This window comes from Dicentrarchus labrax, unplaced genomic scaffold (genome assembly GCF_905237075.1).
Source record: "Dicentrarchus labrax unplaced genomic scaffold, dlabrax2021, whole genome shotgun sequence".
NCBI classification, from domain to species: Eukaryota; Metazoa; Chordata; class Actinopteri; family Moronidae; genus Dicentrarchus; species Dicentrarchus labrax.
In genome coordinates, this window is record NW_026136791.1 from 1 (window position 1) to 27,904 (window position 27,904).

The 27,904-nt window shown below is 41.4% G+C and overlaps 1 protein-coding gene across 3 annotated transcripts; it reads right to left on the reverse strand.

Annotated features, from left to right (window-relative positions):
- Positions 1-4,967: 4,967 nt before the first annotated feature.
- LOC127359854 (uncharacterized) lies at positions 4,968-27,882 on the reverse strand. 3 transcript variants are annotated; one of them, XM_051394150.1, is made up of 11 exons: positions 27,658-27,882; positions 26,923-27,265; positions 26,726-26,824; positions 24,276-24,608; positions 22,935-23,261; positions 20,850-21,176; positions 19,734-20,075; positions 7,336-7,662; positions 6,214-6,556; positions 6,048-6,115; positions 4,968-5,220 (listed from the first exon to the last, which is right to left on the reverse strand). In XM_051394150.1, exons 2-10 carry the CDS (start codon positions 27,254-27,256, stop codon positions 6,085-6,087), a joined length of 2,463 nt encoding a protein of 820 aa, XP_051250110.1. In that variant the 5' UTR covers positions 27,257-27,265; positions 27,658-27,882; the 3' UTR covers positions 4,968-5,220; positions 6,048-6,084. The 3 variants fall into 3 exon arrangements, with proteins under 3 accessions (XP_051250110.1, XP_051250111.1, XP_051250109.1); XM_051394151.1 differs by lacking the exon at positions 4,968-5,220 and having other exon boundaries at positions 5,505-6,115; positions 26,923-27,168; XM_051394149.1 differs by lacking the exon at positions 4,968-5,220 and having other exon boundaries at positions 5,505-6,115.
- Positions 27,883-27,904: the final 22 nt, after the last annotated feature.

Genomic DNA, 27,904 nt, shown 5'->3' on the forward strand with positions numbered 1-27,904 from the left:
GTAATGTGTTCTGTCTTCATCCATCCTCTCTCCTCTCGCTCTCACTGCCTCCATGTTTTGCAATGTTCTCACAGAAGAGGCTGTCGGATTGGTTGGACGTGCTACGGTAAGCGTACTGACTCACTTCCGGTTTACTTCCTGCTCTGTGTACACTGTTTGGTGCTGTAGCTCTGTCAGTGAACGCTAAATATAAATTAGTTTTACTCGTTACAGCGGTTATTTACCCGCTTAACATTTAAACGTAGACTAGTTCTACTTAAACACTCGGAGTTTCTCCTTCTTTTAGGGACTTTTCACTACTTTCAAAGTTTTTCATACACTCTAGTTTCATTAGCATTAGCAGTTAGCTATGGCTTCTCCCTCTCCCTCTCCTCTGTCCTGCTCAGTGTGTCAGATGTTCAGTTATTCCTCTGCCTCCTTTAAAGATAATGGTACCTGTATTAAATGTAGTTTATTTACTGCGCTGGAGGCGAGGCTTAGTGAGTTAGAGGAACGGCACCGCACCACGGAGATATCTTTAGCCGCTATAGTTAGCCAGCCCCCGGTAGCCGGTGCGGTCCGACCGAAGGTAGCTTCTGTTAGCTCTGTAGATCCCCCGGTAGTTCCCCCGGTAGTTCCTCCGGTAGTTCCCCCGGTAGTTCCCGAGCAGCCGGGAAGACAGGGAGGCTGGGTGACTGAGCGAAGGAAGACTAGAACGGCGAAGCCCACAGGTCACCACCAACCGCTTCACGTTTCTAATACATTTTCCCCTCTCAGCGATTCACCCGCTGAGGAACCAACTCTGGTTATTGGCAGCTCCATAGTCAGAAACGTGAAGTTAGCGAAGCCAGCGGCCATAGTTAAATGTATCCCTGGGGCCAGAGCGGGCGACATTGAATCAAATTTAAAACTGCTGGCTAAAGATAAACGTAAATACAGTAAGATTGTTATCCACGTCGGCGGTAACGACACCCGTTTACGCCAATCGGAGGTCACTAAGATTAATGTGGAGTCGGTGTGTAACTATGCTAAGACAATGTCGGACACCGTAGTTTTCTCTGGACCCCTCCCCAATGTGACCAGTGATGACATGTATAGCCGCATGTCGTCATTCCACCGCTGGCTGTCGAGGTGGTGTCCAGCAAACGATGTGGGCTTCATTGATAACTGGAAGCCTTTTTGGGGGAAACCTGGTCTGATTAGGAGAGACGGCATCCATCCCACTTTGGATGGAGCGGCTCTCTTATCTAGAAATATGGCGAAGTTTATTTCTAAAACCTGACAGTCCAGAGTTAGGACCAGGAAGCAGAGCTGCTGTCTTACACACTTCTCTGCGCTTTCTTTAGAACAGTCACCCACCCAAAACCCCATAGAGACTGTGTCTGTCCCCCGACCACCTAAACTATTTAAAGAAATAAAAACAAGAGGAGTTCAACATAAAAACCTAATAAAAATTAAAACCAACTCCTCAGTAGCACAAAATAAAAGAATGAAATGTGGGCCGTTATAACATCAGGTCTCTGTCCTCTAAAGCTGTTTTAGTGAATGAATTAATATCAGATTATGATATTGATTTACTTTGTCTTACTGAGACCTGGTTGTCCCACGAGGAGTATGTTAGCCTAAATGAATCCACCCCCAGTCATATTAATACTCACATTCCTCGAGGCACAGGCCGAGGAGGTGGAGTGGCAGCCATATATGATTCGAGTGTTTTAATGGACCCTAAACCTAAACTAAATTATAATTCATTTGAAAGCCTTGTTCTTAGCCTTTCTCACCCAAACTGGGAAAACACTGCAGCCAGTTCTATTTGTTATAGTGTACCGCGCTCCTGGACCGTACTCTGATTTTATATCTGAATTTTCAGAGTTTCTATCAAGTTTAGTCCTTAAATCAGATAAAGTCATTATTGTGGGTGATTTCAATATTCATGTGGATGTTGACAATGACAGCCTTAGTAATGCATTTATATCATTAATAGACTCAATTGGCTTCTGTCAGAGTGTAAATAAACCAACTCATTGTTTTAATCACACTCTTGACCTTGTTTTATCATATGGCATTGATATTGAACATTTAGTCTTAGAACAATAGTCTTCCCACATAATCCTTTCCTATCTGACCATTATTTAATAACTTTTGAATTCATACTATTAGATTATAAGCCATTAGGCAAAACTTCCTACAGCAGATGTCTATCTGACAGTGCTGTAGCTAAATTTAAGGAGGAGATTCCTTCAGTGTTTAATTCAATGCCATGTCTGAATTTAACAGAGTCCTATAACAACTTTAGTCCCTCTGAAATTGATAATCTTGTCGATAGTGCTACAGGCTCACTACGATCAACATTAGACTCTATCGCTCCTATAAAAAGGAAATTATTAAAACATAGGAGACTAGCACCTTGGTATAACCACCAAACCCGCCAGTTAAAGCAAATAGCTAGGAAATCTGAAAGGAAATGGCGCTCTTCCAAATGATCAGAATATCGCTCAATTTGGCATGATAATCTTAAGATTTATAGAAAGGCCCTCCGTAATGCCAGAGGAGCCTATTACTCAGCACTAATAGAAGAAAATAAGAACAACCCTAGGTTCCTCTTCAGCACTGTAGCCAGGCTGACAGAGAGTCACAGCTCTATCGAGCCACATATCCCAATAAACTTAAGTAGCAATGACTTCATGAGCTTCTTCTATAATAAAATTATTACTATTAGAGAAAAATTAATCACCAACTGCCATCAACAGTTATCAGTGGCTCTCCAAGTTCAGGGACGTCTGCCAATGTAAACTTAGATATATATTTAGACTGTTTTTCTGCTATCGATCTTCATCAGTTAACTTCAATCATTTCTTCATCGAAGCCATCAACCTGTCTGTTAGACCCGATCCCAACTAGGCTGCTTAAAGAAGTTGTTCCCTTAATTGGCACTTCTTTACTGGATATGATTAATCTTTCTTTATTATCAGGATATGTACCACAGTCCTTTAAAGTAGCTGTAATTAAACCCCTTCTTAAAAAGTCTACTCTTGACCCAGGGGTTTTAGCCAACTATAGACCGATTTCTAACCTCCCGTTCCTCTCTAAGATTCTGGAGAAAGTAGTCGCCAAAGAGTTGTGTGACTTTCTACATAACAATAGTTTATTTGAGGATTTTCAGTCAGGATTTAGAGTTCATCATAGCACAGAGACAGCTCTGGTTAAAGTTAATAATGACCTTCTGACTGCTTCTGACAATGGACTTGTCTCTGTACTTGTATTATTAGATCTTAGTGCTGCATTTGACACCATTGACCATGATATTCTTTTACAGAGACTTGAGCATCAAATTGGCATTAAAGGAACCGCACTAACCTGGTTTAAGTCATACTTATCAGATCGTTCTCAGTTTGTACATGTTAACGATGAATCCTCCATAAATACTAAAGTTAGTCATGGAGTTCCACAAGGTTCTGTACTTGGACCAATACTATTTACTTTATATATGCTCCCTTTAGGCAACATTATTAGGAATCACTCCATTAACTTTCACTGTTATGCAGATGATACGCAGTTATATCTATCAATCAAACCCAATGAAATTAATCAATTATCTAAATTACAAACATGTCTAAAGGACATAAAATCCTGGATGACCTGCAATTTTCTGATGTTAAACTCAGAAAAAACCGAAATTCTTGTTCTTGGCCCCAAAAACCTTAGAGACTCACTGTCTAAAGATATAGTCACTCTAGATGGCATTAACTTGGCCTCTAGCACCAGGATTTGTCATTTAACTCCCACATAAAGCAGACCTCTAGGACTGCCTTCTTTCATTTACGTAATATTAGAAAAATTAGACACATCCTATCACAGACAGATGCAGAAAAACTAATCCATGCATTTGTTACTTCAAGGCTGGATTACTGCAACTCTTTATTATCAGGTTGCCCCAATAAGTCCATTAAAACGCTCCAATTAATTCAGAACGCTGCAGCACGAGTACTGACAGGAACTAGAAAAAGAGATCACATCTCTCCTGTACTAGCTTCTCTGCATTGGCTCCCTATAAAATGTAGAATTGAATTTAAAATACTCCTCCTCACCTATAAAGCTCTTCATGGTCAGGCCCCTTCATATCTTAAAGAGCTCATAGTACCCTATTACCCCACTAGAACACTACGTTCTCTGAATGCTGGGCTACTTGTGGTTCCTATAGTCTCTAAAAGTAGAACAGGAGCCAGAGCCTTCAGTTACCAAGCTCCTCTCCTGTGGAACCAGCTTCCAGTTGTGGTTCGGGAGGCAGACACCCTCACCACATTCAAGAGTAGGCTTAAGACATTCCTCTTTGATAAAGCTTATAGTTAGGGCTGGATCAGGTGAGTCCTGAACCATCCCTTAGTTATGCTGCTATAGGCCTAGACTATCGGGGGATTTCCCATGGTGCACTGAGCTACTCTCTTCCTCTCTCTTTCTGCACTCATTCATGTCCCATTAATGCATGTTACTAACTCCACTTCTTCCCCGGAGTTCTTGTGCTTTCTCGTCTCGCAGGTTCTCATGGATCCTGGTGGAGCCTCCTGCCATGGTCCTGCTTGACTGCCATTGCCAATACTGTTGTTGCTGTGCACCTGTCTGTCTGTCTGTCTGTCTGTCTGTCTGTCTGTCTGTCTGTCTGTCTGTCTGTCGCTCTCTCTCTCTCTCTCTCTCTCTCTCTCTCTCTCTCTCTCTCTCTCTCTCTCTCACCCCAACTGGTCGAGACAGACGACCACCCACCTAGAGCCGGAGGATCTGTCCTAGGTTTCTGCCTTTTAACAGGCAGTTTTTCCTTGCCCTTGTCTCCAAGTGCTTGCTCATGGTGGTACTGTTGGGTCTCTGTAATTAATGTTAAAGAGTTCGGTCTAGACCTGCTCTATTTGAAAAGTGTCCTGAGATAACTTCTGTTATGAATTGGCGCTATACAAATAAAATTGAATTGAATTGAATTGAAATTGAATTTACCTCAGGTCTGTTGTATGCTAGGGCCCAGACTGATTGGTGTTCAGTTAGTGTAGATCTGAATATGATCTGAATATGTATATATGTACATATATGTATAATAGGTATATGTTAATGTCAGAAACAGGGTTTAAAGCAGAAAATGTGTTTGTACATTCGCTGTCTTTGTTCAAGGGACATTTACAACAGTTAAAGATTTGTGTGATCAGATCAGAAAGACTGTAATGGTGTTACACTGACCTCTGCTGGACAGAGACGATCCTGGAGACAGACAGACAGACAGACAGACAGACAGACGCTTTATCACTGATGCTAACACTAGCAATAGCAAGGCTATTATGTACTAGCAGTTGATGAGATTGAGCAACTGTAATAGTGAGAATCAATATTAGATTGTGGAAGCTGCAGATATTTCACTGCTGATAACGCTTTATGGACGCTGTCACTACAGACACAGTTTACACTCATTATGTTATTAAATGAAATCATCAATCTGAGACACATGGCCTCCATCATCACACGTAGATAAAATAAGAGAAATCTGCTCTGCCACATGGGGGCGCTGTACATTTGAGCTTTATTTAGAGTTGTTCTCCTCAATATTCATGATTCTCTAAACAGAGTGTGAAATTATCAAATCCATAACTCATCTGCTCACAACACTTTATGGATTCAAACACATGAGAACAGTTCAGCTGACTGACACTCAAACGATAACTTCATTCAATCAGAGAAAGTATTTCCACATGGTTAAATGGCTTCATGTTGGTCTGACTGCATTTAATTGAGTTTACTGAACTTCTATTGTAAGTAGTTAAAAATATACACAGTAGGTCTATATATTAACATTTAGGATATTTCTGTGTAGAACTCATTCAATACTCAATACTGATTATTAACAGTAAGAGGATATATACATATAGAACTTGTAAACACCAAAATCAAAGACAACTAAAAAATAATAAACAACATGAGATTATGGGCAGAAAAGCCAAGTAATTAATCAATCAAAGTAAATTAATCAGTCAGATCAGATAAATCAAACAATCAAATCAACAAGATCAATAATCAAAGATTGATCAACAGACCAATCAAACAGACTGATCAGCCATCAGAGGAGTTGGATCAATGGAGCTGCTTCTGTTCCTGGTTCTCCCTGCAGAGGAGACAGAGGACAGTCAGACACAGACAGACACAGAGACCTGTGACCTGAATCTACAGCACTAACCTCTGACCTGTATCTACAGTACTGACCTCTGACTGTGAGCTGCACTGATTTCCCTCTCTGGATGCATCTGGTGTCTTCCCTTCTTATTGTTGACGTTGCAGCGGTATCTTCCTGTATCTCTCTCTTTGGGGTATTTCAGGATCAGACTGAGGTCTCCAATTTCCAGCAGGTCTTGCTTCATCTCAGTTCGGTCTCTGTAATTCTGGTTCTGTTTTTCAGGCCGGTCAGAACCGTTCTTATACACATGGACTGTCATGTATTGAGGTTCATAGCGGCACCACTCCACTTTAGCCATCTCAGGCAGGTCAGCTGTGGTCTTAAAGGGCAGTTGGACAGACTCCGCCCCCTCCTCCACCTCCACCTGACAGTCTGAGAGAACAACAAACCCCAACATCAGCTGTACAGACAGCAGCAGCAGTTTGTAATAACTTTATTGACTGATTACAAAGTTGTAGAGAACCCTGAAGGACAGAACCAGATGAGAGCAGCAGGTAACAGGGGACAGAAATATAGGAACTAAAAGCAGGTTTTAAAGCTGTTGGACATGTTGTGATTTTCTGTCCATGTGCTGCTTCACAGTAATGTCTCATCTCAGTGTTGAACTGCTGTCTGTTGCTCAAATGTAACAGTGAATGAATCTTAGTTCCACACAGCATTTCAAACACAGGTTCAACATCACTGATCAAACAAATGTCTCATTGTTTCTGTAGCAACACATTCACTCACATCATTTCTACTGTTGGGACCACTGGGACCATTTTGGAGGATTTAACCTCAACTTTTATCATGACGGTCACTTCCTGTGACCTCTCATCAGGTCACTTCCTGTTACCGTAACCTGATACCCCTGATGACGCTTTGACCAGCAAACAAACGGCAGGTCGCCCTCTTCACACAGCGGACAGTTAGCTTTAATGTTATTTCCTTCCCTCAGTGTATTATTAAAGATATGATTGGATGATCAGTAAACATTGATGGTTGACTTTTTGTTGGTTTCATAATCAGATATGAGCCAATCGCAGTCCTTCATGTCTCAGACTAATCTTTGTTATTCCGGCTGATCTGGATCTGATCCAGATCTTTAGTCTCCAAATATCACAACCATTGAAATGGAAACAGAACCTTTGACCTGTATCTACAGCACTGACCATTGATCCAGAGCAGCGCTTGTTTCTCCATCAGGATCTTTCTCTCCCTGTTGTAGACGGTGCAGGTGTAGGTTCCTCTGTCACTGTTTGTGGGGTATTTCAGGGTCAGACTGAGGTCTCCAGGTTCCAGCAGGTTTCTCTTCATCTCTGTTCGGTCTCTGTAATACTGGTTCTGTTCTTCAGGCTGATCAGAGCCGTTCTGATACACATGGACCTTCCAGTTGTTTCTGTTCTTCCACTCCACTGTGACGTCCTCAGGCAGGTGAACTGTGGTTTTGCAGGGCAGCAGGACAGACTCCACCCCTGAATCCACCTCCACCTTGTAGACTGAGAGAACAACAAACCACAACATCAGCTGCACTGTAGAAAATCTATTTCAATCCAGTGAAAACGTGTCAGTGCATTCAGTAGTTGATAGAGATATCTCAGTCTGGACCAAAGTGATGGAGCCACTGATGGATATTGTGATGGCAGAGCCACCTCACCACATGTCAGCTGATAAACTGTTTTAGTGCTCAGCACACAGAACTCCCAGACCAAAACCTGAGCTTGGTAGATTATTATCTAGAAACAAAACTAACACTGATCTGGTTTTGATTCATTAATCCCCTTTTATTGGACTTCATACAGTTCTTGGAATGATTGTCTGACCACTTATTTCTAGAGATTTCTCACTTTACTTGAGCCTAGATATTCAGATTATTTCAATAAATCTAGCTGTGGTCAGTCAGTGGCCAACAGAAATGTTTTAAGTCTGGATTTAAAAGAACACAGGGTGAGGCAGACCTCAACACTTCTGGAAGTTTATTCCAGATCTGTGCTGCATAGAAACTGACAGCTGCTTCTGACCCTGGGTACTGTGAGCAAACCTGACCCAGATGAACCAAGAGCTCTGGATGGTCCATAACAGAGCAGCATATCACAGACTGGCCCCGAACCATTCAGTGTTTGGACGTCAATAACAGTATTTTGAAATACATTCTTTGATGTGTAGGAAGCCAGTGCAGAGCTCTAAGACCTGGACTCATGTGTTCCACTTAGACTCTGGCAGCAGCGCTCTGAATCCCTTTCAGTCTGGGTTTTTAAGGTGGTATTAGGAGGATCTTGTGATTCTGTTGATGTGGGTTTGGGTTTTTAGGTCCAGAACTACACCATGATTTCTGACATGGTAGAATCCTTTGGTTCAGAAACAACAACAAATACAACAGAAATCTAACGTTATGCTAGCAATGCTAGCAATGCTAGCATGTCATTGTCTCCAATTCAATATGAACATTTCCACCAACGAGAGGACATGTTATATTTATGTAGTATAGTAATGATACCGTATTCAAAGCACTGACCTTTGACCTCAAGAAGCACTTCTTTCTTCATCAGGATCTTTCTCTCCCTGTTGTAGACGGTGCAGGTGAAGGTGTTACTGTCTCTGTATGTGGGGTATTTCAGGGTCAGACTGAGGTCTCCAGGTTCCAGCAGGTTTCTCTTCATCTCTGTTCGGTCTCTGTAATCCTGGTTCTGTTCTTCAGGCTGATCAGAACCGTTCTGATACACATGGACCTTCCTGTTGTATCTGTCCGTCCACTCCACTGTGACGTCCTCAGGCAGGTGAACTGTGGTTTTGCAGGGCAGCAGGACAGACTCCACCCCTGAATCCACCTCCACCTTGTAGACTGAGAGGACAACAAACCACAACATCAGCTGCACTGTAGAAAATCTATTTCTAAGTCAGTCAGATAATCTGATATTCTGTCATGTTTTCAGTAAGGTTATTTAATTTATTTAGAACGGTAAACAGACAGTTCACTGGGACTACTTTGTAGGTGTCTACATCAGGAATTAACGGATGCCCTGCAGCCAATCAGAATCCAGTATTCACGCAGACTATGGTATAAGGGGGTTTGTCAGCCGGTCAGGACAGTTGCAAACAGGGCACCGTCATTATTGCTATTTTTTGGTGATGATATTCAGAATCTCAAAGTGAATATGAAGATTTGATTTTTGACTGGGTTCCATTTTTCTACATTTACTTTTTAAAATCTCTTTATACCAGAGACAACTTAAGAAACTTATAATGTGAAGTTAAAGGGACACTTCACCCATTTGCATTAAGCTTTGTATCATTAGAACCCCAGTCATATTTTTTGAATGGTCGTGCATCATTCCCTCACTTTCCTGAGAGGGGAGAAATAAGGATTTTGGTGTTGCACTTCCTGCTTCCAATGATGTAAAAATCGTCATTGCGTCATTGGAAGCAGGAAGTCTCATATCTCTGTAGAGGGGGTGAGACTACAAACACTACTTCCTCATTTTTTTTTCACTCACGCTACAGACCTATTACAGATCAGTGGGTGGGACTAAAAAATATAACCGCCATCTTGTTTGGAAGTTAAGCCGAGGCGCTGTGGAGCCAAACGTTACGACTATGGTAATCAATGTAATATGGAAGAAATTTCAAAAGTATGATGGTCGAATCAGATGTTCGTGGCTACCTTTATGAGCCGCTAAATAGCGGAGCAGCGGCTGAGGCCTCTGCCCCAAGGCAGAGGACCTGCCTGTCGCGGACGAGGAGCCCGGACTGGCTCGAGCGGACTGCTGGTGTCTGTGCTCTCACTGTGCGCCTACGGACACACGGATGTCTGACTGTAAAGTGAGTGTTTCTATTTTCTGTCTTATAACAACGTGGCATGTATGTACACAATTTGTTCAAGTATTATCACAAAGTTATTCCCGGTTAATACGTAACGTCAGCCAACTGAACTAACGTTAACTTCTTTACTGCAACAGCTTGTGGCACACTAAACACAAAGACCATGTATCTCTAACTGTGTGCTCACTGTCTTGTAGACAATATCGTCTAACAGCCTTTCTGGAATGGGTCCTGCAAGGTGAGAGATTGGGTCGAAGCCATCGTGTCGTTTTACCCGCTTATGAGGCTATCCGACAGAAACATCCAGCTCCAGATGGCCAGTACTGCGGGCACCAAGGAGTTGAGGACGCTCAGGAGGAACTATAACATGTCATTGTTAACATATTTATTTTTGTTGTTGTTGATATATTTTTGTAAATAAATGGTTTGCATTCACGTTGTTGTAGTCCTTGATAGTGTTAGTGGGAGCGGCTTGCGGAGCTGTGCATTGTGGGAGTTGTTGTTTTTAATACAAATGCGCCCTAAAGTCACTTTCTGTCTTTTCTCGGTCAAATAGGCACCAAATTCAAAATGTATGTTACATTTCGACTACATATATATAACCCACTTTCAATAAATATTAATGTTTCCACGGGTGAAATGCTCCTTTAATATTAATATCAGTATTGTTATTACTATATAAATCAAATAGACAGAACCTCTGACCTGTGTCTACTGACATCTGACGTGTATCTACAGCACTGATCTCTAACCTGTATCTCTAGTACAGATCTCTGACGTGTATCTTCAACACTGACCTTTGACCCAGAACAACTCTAACAACCAACCATAATTTAAGCTGTACAGACAGCAGCAGTTACTCTGATTGTAACAAGACTTCACTGCACCATCCTTCTCTTACCCTTGGTTCACATTGCCTACCTGAGTGTGACCAGAGCAAGATTCCACCACACACTGTTCAAGTAGTGTGACCTTTGGTTTATAGTTGCCCTCAACGCCCTGTACTTCTTTGAAAACTTGCTCAACAGTCACAAAGATACGAGAGTAAAGATGGTAACCATCAGGATTATGGGTAATGCAGTAGTGACATACCTGACATGAAATATTGCCGAAAATACACAAAAAGACCCCCAACAATAAGACCGAGAACCAGGAGAACGAGGAGAGCTGTGGCCCAGGATGGAAACCGTGCTGTGGGAAACAGAAACATAAATAACATGACTTTTGACCTCTGTCTTGAATATACAGTACTGACCTCTGACCTGTCTGTTTTAGGGTTTGTTGCTGACCTTTGACCTGCAGCTGTATGTCTCTCACTCTCCGTTGTCCTCCTAATGCTCTGGCGGTGCAGGTGTAGTTGCCGCTGTCAGAGAGGCGGAGTTTTGTCAGACTGAGGCTGAGGTCTCCAGTTTCCAGAGCGTCAGCCATCATGGATGTTCGGCCGCTGTAAAGCTGGTTTTGGTCTTTAAGTTCATCACCTTCCTGCTGACGCTGGTGGACGGTTGGAGGATTGAGATCGTAGCGGCTCCACACCACTGTGGGGTTGTCCAGTTCAGACATTTGATACTCACAGGGCAGCAGGACAAACTCCTCCCCCTCATACAGCTCCACAACTGAGGCATGCTGGGAAACTGTGAGGTCACACAGACAGAGAGGTTCAATCACAGCAGCCTTATTTCAGGTCTTATTGCTCCTGGATCCTCAATCTGGTCCTGTTTGTGATCGGACTCACAAACAGGATCAATAACAGAACAAACTGATAGACTGACTTTATTGATTCAACATGGTGTTTAAATTAGTGTGTTAACTGTCTGAACTCCTCTTTCCTCACATCTTTTCCTTCTATCTCTCCATCACATCTTCAGTGGCAGCCACTGATACTCAGGGAGAAGACAGGACTGATGGACATGTGGAGACATTCATACAGATGAGACAGACCCTGAGTGTTTTGGACCATCTGTGTCCATTTTGTAATAAATTATGTTCAGTTGTTGAAAGACTGTAACAAAGTGAATGTCGTCTACAGTGTGTGCAGCCTGTAAACTAGAAAACTGACCTCTGACCCGTATCTAAAGCACTGACCTCTGATTGCTTTCTACAGACCTATATCTAGAGCAGTGTGCTTCCCAGCCTTTTTATCTTGAGGGACCCCTTTTCTATAATTTAGTAATCTGACAACCCCTGACTAAGTGACATATTTTATTCAAAACTGTACAATTACGACAAATAGTGAACTCAGTCACTGCGTGAAGCTTGTGTAAAAGTAAAATTTAAATGGCTTCTTTTCTGACAAATTCAGTGTTTTCTTGACCCCGATGCTGGCCATTGTTCAATCAGACTTAATTAACTTTAAAAAATGTATTTACTTTTCTTCAGATAAGTGAGCCAAATGCTGAGATATAGACCTACTGTGTATATTTTCATTCAGTTTTGCAACCGACCTCCAGGTTGGGAACTACTAATCAAGAATAGGTTTTAGGGTTTGTTGCTGACCTTTGACCTGCAGCTGTATGTTTCTCACTTTCCATTCTCCCTGAAATGATCTGACGGTGCAGGTGTAGTTGCCGCTGTCAGAGAGGCGGAGTTTTGTCAGAGTGAGGCTGAGGTCTCCAGTTTCCAGAGCGTCAGCCATCATGGATGTTCGGCCGCTGTAAAGCTGGTTTTGGTCTTTAAGTTCATCACCTACCGGCTGACGCTGGTGGACGGTTGGAGGATTGAGATCGTAGCGGCTCCACACCACTGCGGGGTAACGGATTTCATAAGTTTGATACTCACAGGGCAGCAGGACAAACTCTTCCCCCTCATAGAGCTCCACAGCTGAGGCATGCTGGGACACTGTGAGGTCACACAGACAAAGAGGTTCAATCCCAGCAGCCTTATTACAGGTCTTATTGCTCTTGGATCCTCAATCTGGTCCTGTTTGTGATCGGACTCACAAACAGGAGCAATAGGATTAGGATCATTAATACTATTGGTAATATAAGCTATAAGAATGTGAACAACCTCCAGGGATATAATCCTGAAGAACAGAACTGAAGACAGTCTGACTGTACAGTCTTCTACATTCATCATGATTTACACAAACATTGAAAATATGCTGCCTTTAATATAATCTTCATGTTTTTATTGGAGTTTAAACAGACTAATGAAGTGAAGATGAAAGAAATACAGATTAAAGACATGATGTTGGACTAATGATCAGATCACAGGGAGGAAGGTTATCTTACCGTGCACGAGGATCACAAACACCACAAACATCTTCATCTTCCTGTAAAAACTACAACAACCACAAAGTCCTCATTAATCTGCTTCTCACTAAACGAACACTTGAAAAACACATTCAGTTCACAGCCAGTTGTCACTTCACCGCCTCCTGATAATCTGCCGACACTGTGAGGAGAAAACTTTAGTTTCACTTTAAACTGTTTCAAGTGAAGCAGCTGTTGAAATGAAAGCTGCTCAGCTGGTTTTTTTTCATTCCAACATCATTGTCAACTAGTCTTCATACCTACAACAGGCCAACTCCCAAAATCAAATATTTGAGCGGAGAGTAGACCAGCTACAGTTCACTGAAGTATGTTACATTAAATACGTGGGTAATGTTGGGAAACGGTGGCAGTTTTAGTTCACTTGCGAATAATGAGAACCTATAAATGTTGAGTACCCCAGTTTTATGTTAGAAATGTACAATCAGGGTCCCCAGCATTTAGAAACTGCTGAATCCTAACTTGAATATGTTGGACAGTTTCCATTAGTTAAATAAATACATTTAATTAATTAATTAACTAAATTGACAATATTTCAGAAACTGTTTGGCTGATTGTGACAATATAGCAGTGGTTGTCAGGGTTAGTGTTCAGGGTAGAGACGGAAAGAAAGAGGCCTACGAGGAAACAAAAAGGAATAGAAGGAAACAAACTCAGATGTTGAAGCAGACTGAAGATTATTGGTGTTACACCGACCTCTGCTGGACAGAGACGGTACTACAACCTGCTCACCACAGTAAAACAGGTGAAGTGATTGTGGTTTGATTGTGTGTTTATTGTCACATGCTGCTATCCTGGTGGTTCAGGAATTCCAATTAAAGGGCCAGTGCGTTTTATTTAATGGCACCTATTGATCAATCAAACTTTTTTTGTATAGCACCTTTCATACATTTGAGCGCAGTTCAAACTGCTTCACAGATGATTGACAAGATGATAATAAAACAGAAAGGAATGAAAACTAAATACAATACAATGACAAAAATGACAATAAAATACAATACAATTGGTTTTACAGGTATAAAGACAGTATTTAATAAAAGGTTTACTATGAATTAAATCAAACATGAAAACTCAAATTTAATTTGAACTTTTGATCATGATTGTCTTTAGAGTAGCCAAAAATGGCAGCTATATCCAAAATGTCCGACGTCCTGTTGGGTTTGTGGGACTAGTGCAGTGCCCGTAGGAAGTATGAATTGCGATAAAAAATTGTCAGGTTTTCTGTTACTGGCGAAAAACTCACAGTTTTAAAATTCTCTGTCTTGCGAGTGAGGGAGTCAGTTTACTGCAGGTGATTATTAACTTCGTCACTTTCCAGGATGTTTGGTGGGTCAGGATCTCAATCACTACACATTATAACAGCATCCACATGATTATAAAGTTTCCGCGGGTTTAGATTGACAGGGGGAGACAACTGGGAAACACCTTAAACACGGGCTCTGCAGTGATTGGCTCTGGTGCGCACATGGCTACGGTGGCTATGGTTGACAATGCTAGCGGAATTCGGAAATCATTTATGAAATAAGTTATTAACGGTATCTTTATAGTCCAAACAAAGCCGACGTTGCACACCCTTAAACCACAGAGCAGCCATGTTGAAACTCTCAGGTCAGTCTGATCCTGATCTGCAGAGATATTTGAGGCACACACACACACACACACACACACACACACACACACACACACACAGACACACATTGGTGAAACTTGGCCCAGAGGCTGCAGTTTATGGCCGTGGCCCGGACCCGAATCATCCAAACATTTTTCCAAGCATGCTACTGATGCCAGAAATATGATTCTCTGTGTGAAATAATAATTCCTTCAGCAGACGCTGCTCGGGCCCAACAACCACATAACATCAATAAGGAGGATAAACAAGTCAAGAATAAGGAGATTGTTGAAATAAATAACTAACATTAAGCAGAAGATAAAGATCCTCAGGTGCCTGCCTCGCCAAAGGTTTTAGTCTGGCACAGTCTGGTCCCAGAGGATCTGAGGGGATGTACCGGTTCAAGACCATGAAGTAAACAAAACAAGTAAAAGAATTTCAATATGATTGTAAAACCTGACAGGAAACCAATGTTAGGCTTTATAACAGGTGTAATGTGTTCTCTTATTCTGGTCCTGGTCAGCACTCGCGCTGCAGAGTTCTGAATCAACGGCAGCAGATTTAGACCAGAAAGGAGCGTTGATCAGTAATCCAGCCTGTTTGAGTTTCTCTGTGACACTCAGAAAGACAAACTGTTGTACACAGTCTGTTAATGAGCTGCTCTAATCTATAGATGGTCCTAAATGTTATAAAAAAAATATAAATATATATATATATATATATATATATATAAAATGACTTGTGATGTTTATTTCTGTTTCTGTTAATATAATGACCATAATAATAATAAAATGTGCCTTCAAAGACTGTGGGACAATATGGAGCTTTTTTGATGATGCACAGGCTGAGTCTTTAAATGTTGGTATAATCAGATTTAATGTATCTGAACACAAGATGTAAAATAAATGAGAATTGAAATGAAAACACACACACACCTCAGAAAAACTATATAAACACAGGGAACTATACACGCAAACACACAATATACAATATATACAATACATACAAGCAAAACATAGTTAAAAACTTATTTTTCTGCTCTCTGTTCTGCCAACCACTCTTCAAGAGATTTGCCATTTGAGGCACGTGAGCAGAAGGTGGCACTGCCATGACGACTATGCCCAAACTCCTTTGTTTTGGGCTGCCCACACTGGCTACAGGTATTGTAGGTGACCCCTCTCGCATATTTCCTCTTGTGGACTCCACTCTCCTCCTCAAGGGCCCGCTGGCGCCTGTTCCTGTGCGTGTACCGGGACACAGAAGTAGCAGGTGCAGGAACAAGTGGAGCTGGGCCTGCACTGGATGCTGAGGCACCAGAAGCTGGCAGTACGCATGACACAGTGTTGTCTGGGTTGAGGATGCAAATCTCTACCCTAGGCAACATCCCAGGAGCTGCAATGGGCTGTGCAATGTCTGGTGCGGTGGGGGCAGGTGCTATGGGGCACTCCCTGGTGGCAGCAGCTGGCCGTCAGCCTGGCCGCAAAACAGGAGCCTGCCCTTCCAGATTTGGAGGGAGGACAAATTCATGCCGTGGGCCTGATGCTGAAGGAAGGAGCTGCAGTCGTTCCTTCGGTGGTGGAAGCTGGTCAGGTGCCACAGGAATCGGGTTGGTTGGAGCCATTCCCTGAGAAAGGATACCCCTCTCCTGGCTCTTCAGCCTCCGTTGAAACCTGAGAGAAGATAATTTGTGTTAGATATTTATTCATTAGAGAACTATTCAGTCAATTTGAGGTAAATGATGAGCCTGACCTACCATTGAATGAGTGTCCGCTGATTAAGCTCAAAGAGCTGGATCATTGTCTCCACCATAACCCTTGGACTGTTGAGCACTAAGTCCCGGATGTGGTGATAGTCGCTGAGAATTTTAGTCCATCTGGGGGTGGACAATGCAGCCTTCTTGGTGGCTTTCTTGTGTAAAGTGCACAGCCTTATGCATATGGCCTCAACCAAGCTGCATCATAGCAAGGTACTGTAAGGGAATATCTGCAGCAAAAGGTAAGAATATACTGTTGTAATTGTTGGCAAAGACCCATTTTGATAATTTTATGAAAACAAGTTCTTACTGTTATTTTGGATTTGCATCTGGTATTTCACACATCATTGTTAATACATATTTGTTGCTTTGTTGTGTGTCTAAATGAAATAAATAAAATGTACTGCATTGTGTGGTCAATGACAAAATAATAATTTAATTGGAATTTTCTTATTCCAAATATATTTAAAAAAGTAATATATTCATATTTTTAATAAAACTAGAATTTTAAGTGTATTTGACTTATAATATTAAGTTTTGACTATTGTACTTTTAAGTAGACTCCACTATACTTTTCTATTGTGATAACGTAAACCATTTAAGTGTATGTAAATTAAATGTTAAATTCTGACTATTGTACATTTAAGTTGACTATACTTAAACAAATTAATTTTCTCTACTGTCAAAAACTTAAACCATTTGAGGCAATCACTTGACACAAATGGTTTAAGTACCATCAACTTATCCGGGTTTACAGTGTATCGTTCATGTTATCAACTCTTTATTTACACTGTAAAACAATCTGTTATTCTATTAATATTATTATAGATCCATGTATTTAAAGACAAACACAAACGCCCTGTAAACTCACTAAATATCCTGTGGATGTTTCATGTAAAATAAATAAATAATAATAATAAAATAATAAAATCGGTAACTGTAAATAATAATTAAAGATAATTAGATTTGAATACGTTTTGCAAATCTGTAATTTTTACTGTTAATTTAATTTATTATAAGTGTAATACTGTTAATAATTAATTTATAAAAATAATGTAAAAACTTAACATTAAAAAGTATTAATTTTAATGTATTAGTTAGTTAACTGACAGATATGTTGTATAATGATGGAAGTTGAATAAATGTTGTTTATCAGTGTATAAGCATTGGTAAACTATCCAAATACAGTTATCAGTGTAAACAGCAATAATTACTGTAATTTCACAGATAATGACTTTTATTACAGTTCTATAACTTTTAACATTCAGAGTCTGAAAGCTGAGTGTGTGTTGGGGGGGGAGGGTCTTAGAAGCAGTTATTGAATTAATATTGAATGGATAGATAGATAGATAGATAGATAGATAGATAGATAGATAGATATACTTTATTGATCCCAAGCTGGGAAATTGCAGTGTAGCAGCGGCATTACACACAGTAACAACACAATAAGTAAAGAGAACAACATAGACATATCAAAAAAAGCTATATAAAATGCAATATAAAAAATGTATAGAATGTATAAATAAGTGGTATAATTGTAGTGCAAAGTAAAAATATAAGGTACAGTGAACAGATAAAACATATAAGGTTCTTGGAGACTGTATTGTTATGACCAGAGTTTTAGCTGTTATTGTACAGTGTGATGGCATGTGGCAGGAAAGATTTCCTGTATCTGTCCCTTCGGCAGCGGAGCTGGAGCAGCCTGTGAGAGAAGGTGCTCCGCTGTCTGACCACTGTGTGATGGAGAGGGTGCTGATCATTATTGTAATGTAATGTGTTCTGTCTTCATCCATCCTCTGTCCTCTCGCTCTCACTGCCTCCATGTTTGCAATGTTCTCACAGAAGAGGTGAGTTTACCTCAGGTCTGTTGTACGCTAGGGCCCAGACTGATTGGTGTTCAGTTAGTGTAGATCTGAATATGATCTGAATATGTATATATGTACATATATGTATAATAGGTATATGTTAATGTCAGAAACAGGGTTTAAAGCAGAAAATGTGTTTGTACATTCACTGTCTTTGTTCAAGGGACATTTACAACAGTTAAAGATTTGTGTGATCAGATCAGAAAGACTGTAATGGTGTTACACTGACCTCTGCTGGACAGAGACGATCCTGGAGACAGACAGACAGACAGACAGACAGACAGACAGACAGACGCTTTATCACTGATGAGAACACTAGCAATAGCAAGGCTATTATGTACTAACAGTTGATGAGATTGAGCAACTGTAATTAGTGAGAATCAATATTAGATTGTGGAAGCTGCAGATATTTCACTGCTGATAACGCTTTATGGACGCTGTCACTACAGACACAGTTTACACTCATTATGTTATTAAATGAAATCATCAATCTGAGACACATGGCCTCCATCATCACACGTAGATAAAATAAGAGAAATCTGCTCCCGCTCTGCCACATGGGGGCGCTGTACATTTGAGCTTTATTTACAGTTGTTCTCAACATTCATGATTCTCTAAACAGAGTGTGAAATGATCAAATCCATAACACAACACTTTATGGATTCAAACACATGAGAACAGTTCAGCTGACTGACACTCAAACGATAACTTCATTCAATCAGAGAAAGTATTTCCACATGGTTAAATGGCTTCATGTTGGTCTGACTGCATTTAATTGAGTTTACTGAACTTCTTGATTGTAAGTAGTTAAAAATATACACAGTAGGTCTATATATTAACATTTAGGATATTTCTGTGTAGAACTCATTCAATACTCAATACTGATTATTAACAGTAAGAGGATATATACATATAGAACTTGTAAACACCAAAATCAAAGACAACTAAAAAATAATAAACATCATGAGATTATGGGCAGAAAAGCAAAGTAATCAATCAATCAATCAAAGTAAATTAATCAGTCAGATCAGATAAATCAAATAATCAAATCAACAAGATCAATAATCAAAGATTGATCAACAGACAAATCAAACAGACTGATCAGCCATCAGAGGAGTTGGATCAATGGAGCTGCTTCTGTTCCTGGTTCTCCCTGCAGAGGAGACAGAGGACAGTCAGACACAGACAGACACAGAGACCTCTGACCTCTGACCTGAATCTACAGCACTAACCTCTGACCTGTATCTACAGTACTGACCTCTGACTGTGAGCTGCACTGATTTCCCTCTCTGGATGCATCTGGTGTCTTCCTTCTTATTGTTGACGTTGCAGCGGTATCTTCCTGTGTCTCTCTCTTTGGGGGATTTCAGGATCAGACTGAGGTCTCCAGTTTTCAGCAGGTCTTCCTTCATCTCAGTTCGGTCTCTGTAATTCTGGTTCTGTTTTTCAGGCCGGTCAGAACCGTTCTTATACACATGGACTGTCATGTAATCAGGTTGATAGCGGCACCACTCCACTTTAGCCATCTCAGGCAGGTTAGCTGTGGTCTTGAAGGGCAGTTGGACAGACTTCGCCCCCTCCTCCACCTCCACCTGACAGTCTGAGAGAACAACAAACCCCAACATCAGCTGTACAGACAGCAGCAGCAGTTTCTAATAACTTTATTGACTGATTACAAAGTTGTAGAGAACCCTGAAGGACAGAACCAGATGAGAGCAGCAGGTAACAGGGGACAGAAATATAGGAACTAAAAGCAGGTTTTCAAGCTGTTGGACATGTTGTGATTTTCTGTCCATGTGCTGCTTCACAGTAATGTCTCATCTCAGTGTTGAACTGCTGTCTGTCGCTCAAATGTAACAGTGAATGAATCTTAGTTCCACACAGCATTTCAAACACAGGTTCAACATCACTGATCAAACAAATGTCTCATTGTTTCTGTAGCAACACATTCACTCACATTATTTCTACTGTTGGGACCACTGGGACCATTTTATTTAACCTCAACTTTTATCATAACTGCCACTTCCTGTGACCTCTCATCAGGTCACTTCCTGTTACCGTAACCTGATACCCCTGATGACGCTTTGACCAGCAAACAAACGGCAGGTCGCCCTCTTCACACAGTGGACAGTTAGCTTTAATGTTATTTCATTCCCTCAGTGTATTATTAAAGATATGATTGGATGATCAGTAAACATTGATGGTTGACTTTTTGTTGGTTTCATAATCAGATATGAGCCAATCGCAGTCCTTCATGTCTCAGACTAATCTTTGTTATTCCAGCTGATCTGGATCTGATCCAGATCTTTAGTCTCCAAATATCACAACCATTGAAATGGAAACAGAAGCTTTGACCTGTATCTACAGCACTGACCTTTGATCCAGAGCAGCGCTTGTTTCTTCATCAGGATCTTTCTCTCCCTGTTGTAGACAGTGCAGGTGTAGGTTCCTCTGTCACTGTTTGTGGGATATTTCAGGGTCAGACTGAGGTCTCCAGGTTCCTGCAGGTTTCTCTTCATCTCTGTTCGGTCTCTGTAATACTGGTTCTGTTCTTCAGGCTGATCAGAGCCAGTCTGATACACATGGACCTTCCAGTTGTTTCTGTTCTTCCACTCCACTGTGACGTCCTCAGGCAGGTGAACTGTGGTTTTGCAGGGCAGCAGGACAGACTCCACCCCTGAATCCACCTCCACCTTGTAGACTGAGAGAACAACAAACCACAACATCAGCTGCACTGTAGAAAATCTATTTCAATCCAGTGAAAACGTGTCAGTGCATTCAGTAGTTGATAGAGATTTCTCAGTCTGGACCAAAGTGATGGAGCCACTGATGGATATTGTGATGGCAGAGCCACCTCACCACATGTCAGCTGATAAACTGTTTTAGTGCTCAGCACACAGAACTCCCAAACCAAAACCTGAGCTTGGTAGATTATTATCTAGAAACAAAACTAACACTGATCTGGTTTTGATACATTAATCCCCTTTTATTGGACTTTATACAGTTCTTGGAATGATTGTCTGACCACTTATTTCTAGAGATTTCTCACTTTACTTGAGCCTAGATATTCAGATTATTTCAATAAATCTAGCTGTGGTCAGTCAGTGGCCAACAGAAATGTTTTAAGTCTGGATTTAAAAAACACAGGGTGAGGCAGACCTCTACACTTCTGGAAGTTTATTCCAGATCTGTGCTGCATAGAAACTGACAGCTGCTTCTGACCCTGGGTACTGTGAGCAAACCTGACCCACATGAACCAACAGCTCTGGATGGTCCATAACAGAGCAGCATATCACAGACTGGCTCAGAACCATTCAGTGTTCAATAAAAGTATTTTGAAATAAATTCTTCTTTCACCTCCACCTGACAGTCTAAGAGAACAACAAACCCAAACATCAGCTGTACAGACAGCAGCAGCAGTTTGTAATAACTTTATTGACTGATTACAAAGTTGTAGAGAACCCTGAAGGACAGAACCAGATGAGAGCAGCAGGTAACAGGGGACAGAAATATAGGAACTAAAAGCAGGTTTTCAAGCTCTTGGACATGTTGTGATTTTCTGTCCATGTGCTGCTTCACAGTAATGTCTTATCTCAGTGTTGAACTGCTGTCTGTTGCTCAAATGTAACAGGGAATGAATCTTAGTTCCACACAGCATTTCAAACACAGGTTCAACAGCACTGATCAAAAAAATGTCTCATTGTTTCTGTAGCAACACATTCACTCACATTATTTCTAGTGTTGAGACCACTGGGACCATTTTGGAGGATTTAACCTCAACTTTTATCATGACGGTCACTTCCTGTGACCTCTCATCAGGTCACTTCCTGTTCCCGTAACCTGATACCCCTGATGACGCTTTGACCAGCAAACAAACGGCAGGTCGCCCTCTTCACACAGTGGACAGTTAGCTTTAATGTTATTTCCTTCCCTCAGTGTATTATTAAAGATATCATTGGATGATCAGTAAACATTGATGGTTGACTTTTTGTTGGTTTCATAATCAGATATGAGCCAATCGAAGTCCTTCATGTCTCAGACTAATCTTTGTTATTCCAGCTGATCTGGATCTGATCCAGATCTTTAGTCTCCAAATATCACAACCATTGAAATGGAAACAGAACGAGTTCAATTCTCCATATGAGCCTCTTAAAGATGTTTGTGTGTCAGCTCCAAATATGAGCTGAACATTCATGAAGGTATTCAGCTCAAAGAGATTCTGTGACTGTTATTGATCCAAATATGTGACAGAGAAGAAACAATATCTGTCAGATGTTCCATCAGTCACTTGTTAACAAATGATGTTCACATTCTATCAGATTCACTTTAAAATGACATTTACCTTCTAATGAGCTTCTGATGGAAACATTTCATATAGATCACAATGACTAGACTTTTTATCACAATAATGATACAATATTCAAAGCAGTGACCTTTGACCTGTATCTACAGCACTGACCTTTGACCTCAAGCAGCACTTGTTTCTTCATCAGGATCTTTCTCTCCCTGTTGTAGACAGTGCAGGTGTAGGTTCCTCCGTCACTGTTTGTGGGGTATTTCAGGGTCAGACTGAGGTCTCCAGGTTCCTGCAGGTTTCTCTTTATCTCTGTTCGGTCTCTGTAATACTGGTTCTGTTCTTCAGACTGATCAGAGCCGTTCTGATACACATGGACCTTCCAGTTGTTTCTGTTCTTCCACTCCACTGTGACGTCCTCAGGCAGGTGAACTGTGGTTTTGCAGGGCAGCAGGACAGACTCCACCCCTGAATCCACCTCCACCTTGTAGACTGAGAGGACAACAAACCACAACATCAGCCGCACTGTAGAAAATCTATTTCAATCCAGTGAAAATGTGTCAGTGCATTCAGTAGTTGATAGAGATATCTCAGTCTGGACAAAAGTGATGGAGCCACTGATGGATATTGTGATGGCAGAGCCACCTCACCACATGTCAGCTGATAAACTGTTTTAGTGCTCAGCACACAGAACTCCCAAACCAAAACCTGAGCTTGGTAGATTATTATCTAGAAACAAAACTAACACTGATCTGGTTTTGATTCATTAATCTCCTTTTATTGGACTTCATACAGTTCTTGGAATGGTTGTCTGACCACTTATTTCTAGAGATTTCTCACTTTACTTGAGCCTAGATATTCAGATTATTTCAATAAATCTAGCTGTGGTCAGTCAGTGGCCAACAGAAATGTTTTAAGTCTGGATTAAAAAAACACAGGGTGAGGCAGACCTCAACACTTCTGGAAGTTTATTCCAGATCTGTGCTGCATAGAAACTGACAGCTGCTTCTGACCCTGGGTACTGTGAGCAAACCTGACCCACATGAACCAACAGCTCTGGATGGTCCATAACAGAGAAGCATATCACAGACTGGCCCCGAACCATTCAGTGTTTGGAAGTCAATAACAGTATTTTGAAATAAATTCTTTGATGTGTAGGAAGCCAGTGCAGAGCTCTAAGACCTGGACTCATGTGTTCCACTTAGACTCTGGCAGCAGCGCTCTGAATCCTTTCAGTCTGGGTTTTTAAGGTGGTATTAGGAGGATCTTGTGATTCTGTTGATGTTGGTTTGGGTTTTTAGGTCCAGAACTACACCAAGATTTCTGACATGGTAGAATCCTTTGGTTCAGAAACAACAACAAATACAACAGAAATCTAACGTTATGCTAGCAATGCTAGCAATGCTAGCATGTCATTGTCTCCAATTCAATATGAACATTTCCACCAACGAGAGGACATGTTATATTTATGTAGTATAGTAATGATACCGTATTCAAAGCACTGACCTTTGACCTGTACCTCAAGCAGCACTTGTTTCTTCATCAGGATCTTTCTCTCCCTGTTGTAGACGGTGCAGGTGAAGGTGTTACTGTCTCTGTTTGTGGGGTATTTCAGGGTCAGACTGAGGTCTCCAGGTTCCAGCAGGTTTCTCTTTATCTCTGTTCGGCCTCTGTAATACTGGTTCTGTTCTTTAGGCCGATCAGAACCGTTCTGATACACATGGACCTTCCAGTTGTTTCCGTTCTTCCACTCCACTGTGACGTCCTCAGGCAGGTGAACTGTGGTTTTGCAGGGCAGCAGGACAGACTCCACCTCTGAATCCACCTCCACCTTGTAGACTGAGAGGACAACAAACCACAACATCAGCTGCACTGGAGAAAATCTATTTCTAAGTCAGTCAGATAATCTGATATTCTGTCATGTTTTCAGTCAGGTTATTTAATTTATTTAGAACGGTAAACAGACAGTTCACTGGGACTACTTTGTAGGTGTCTACATCAGGAATTAACGGATGCCCTGCAGCCAATCAGAATCCAGTATTCACGCAGACTATGGTATAAGGGGGTTTGTCAGCCGGTCAGGACAGTTGCAAACAGGGATTGATTTTGACTGGGTTCCATTTTTGTACATTTACTTTTTAAAATCTCTTCATACCAGAGACAACTTAAGAAACTTATAATGTGAAGTTAAAGGGACACTTCACCCATTTGCATTAAGCTTTGTATCATTAGAACCCCAGTCATATTTTTGAATGGTCATGCATCATTCCCTCACTTTCCCTGAGAGGGGAGAAATAAGGATTTTAGTGTTGCACTTCCTGCTTCCAATGATGTAAAAATCGTCATTTTGCGTCATTGGAAGCAGGAAGTCTCATATCTCTGTAGAGGGGGTGAGACTACAAACACTACTTCCTCTTTTTTTTTCACTCACGCTACAGACCTATTACAGATCAGTGGGTGGGACTTCACCTGCAGAAATTAAAAAATATAATCAGCATCTTGTTTGGAAGCTAAGGCGCCGTCGAGCCAGACGTTACGACTATGGTAATCAATGTAATATGGAAGAAATTTCGTAGTATGTAAGTATGATGGTCGAATCAGATGTTCGTGGCTACCTTTATGAGCCGCAATATAGCGAGCAGCAGCTGAGGCCTCTGCAGCCGAGGCAGAGGACCTGCCTGTCACGGACGAGGAGCCCGGACTGGCTCGAGCTGGGGCGGACTGCTGGTGTCGGTGCTCTCGCTGTGCGCCCACAGACACACGGACGTCTGACTGTAAAGTGAGTGTTTCTATTTTCTGTCTTATAACAACGTGGCATGTACGTACACAATTTGTTCAAGCATTATCACAAAGTTATTCCCGGTTAATACGTAACGTCAGCCAACTGAACTAACTTCTTTACTGCACAAACAGCTTGTGGCACGCTAAACACAAAGACCATGCATCGCTGACTGTGTGCTCAATGTCTTGTAGACAATATCGCCTAACAGCCTTTCTGGAATGGGTCCTGCAAGGCGAGAGATTGGGTCGAGGCCATCGTGTCGTTTTACCCGCTTATGAGGCTATCCGACAGAAATATCCAGCTCCAGATGGCCAGTACTGCGGGCACCAAGGAGTTGAGGACGCTCAGGAGGAACCATAACTGTCATTGTTAACATATTTATTTTTGTTGTTGTTGATATATTTTTGTAAATAAATGGTTTACATTCACGTTGTTGTAGTCCTTGATAGTGTTAGTGGGAGCGGCTTGCGGAGCTGTGCATTGTGGGAGTTGTTGTTTTTAATACAAATGCGCCCTAAAGTCACTTTCTGTCTTTTCTCGGTCAAATAGGCACCAAATTCAAAATGTATTTTACATTTCGACTACATATATATAACCCACTTTCAATAAATATTAATGTTTCCACGGGTGAAATGCTCCTTTAATATTAATATCAGTATTGTTATTACTATATAAATCAAATAGACAGAACCTCTGACCTGTGTCTACTGACATCTGACGTGTATCTACAGCACTGATCTCTAACCTGTATCTCTAGTACAGATCTCTGACGTGTATCTTCAACACTGACCTTTGACCCAGAACAACTCTAACAACCAACCATAATTTAAGCTGTACAGACAGCAGCAGTTACTCTGATTGTAACAAGACTTCACTGCACCATCCTTCTCTTACCCTTGGTTCACATTGCCTACCTGAGTGTGACCAGCGCGTGGTGTTTACACAGCCCTGTTTTTCTATACTGAATTTGCCTTTGATAAATACAAATACAATAAAAGCTCTGTTAACATATGAGCGAGATTCCACCACACACTGTTCAAGTAGGCAGTGTGACCTTTGGTTTATAGTTGCCCTCAACGTCCTGTACTTCTATGAAAACTTGCTCAACAGTCACAAAGATACGAGAGTAAAGATGGTAACCATCAGGATTATGGGTAATGCAGTAGTGACATACCTGACATGAAATATTGCCGAAAATACACAAAAAGACCCCCAACAATAAGACCGAGAACCAGGAGAACCAGGAGAGCTGTGGCCCAGGATGGAAACCGTTCTGTGGGAAACAGAAACATAAATAACATGACTTCTGACCTCTGTCTTGAATATACAGTACTGACCTCTGACCTGTCTGTTTTAGGGTTTGTTGCTGACCTTTGACCTGCAGCTGTATGTCTCTCACTCTCCGTTGTCCTCCTAATGCTCTGACGGTGCAGGTGTAGCTGCCGCTGTCAGAGAGGCGGAGTTTTGTCAGACTGAGGCTGAGGTCTCCAGTTTCCAGAGCGTCAGACATCATGGATGTTCGGCCGCTGTAAAGCTGGTTTTGGTCTTTAAGTTCATCACCTTCCTGCTGACGCTGGTGGACGGTTGGAGGATTGAGATCGTAGCGGCTCCACACCACTGTGGGGTTGTCCAGTTCAGACGTTTGATACGCACAGGGCAGCAGGACAAACTCCTCCCCCCTCATACAGCTCCACAGCTGAGGCATGCTGGGAAACTGTGAGGTCACACAGACAGAGAGGTTCAATCACAGCAGCCTTATTTCAGCTCTTATTTCTCCTGGATCCTCAATCTGCTCCTGTTTGTGATCGGACTCACAAACAGGAGCAATAGGATTAGGATCATTAATACTATTGGTAATATAAGCTATAAGAATGTGAGCAACCTCCAGGGATATAATCCTGAAGAACAGAACTGAAGACAGTCTGACTGTACAGTCTTCTACATTCATCATGATTTACACAAACATTGAAAATATGCTGCCTTTAATATGTTCTTCATGTTTTTATTGGAGTTTAAACAGACTAAAGAAGTGAAGATGAAAGAAATACAGATTAAAGACATGATGTTGGACTAATGATCAGATCAGAGGGAGGAAGGTTATCTTACCGTGCACGAGGATCACAAACACCACAAACATCTTCATCTTCCTGTAAAAACTACAACAACCACAAAGTCCTCATTAATCTGCTTCTCACTAAACGAACACTTGAAAAACACATTCAGTTCACAGCCAGTTGTCACTTTCCTCCTCCTGATAATCTGCCGACACTGTGAGGAGAAAACTTTAGTTTCACTTTAAACTGTTTCAAGTGAAGCAGCCGTTTGTATGAAAGCTGCTCAGCTGGTTTTTTTT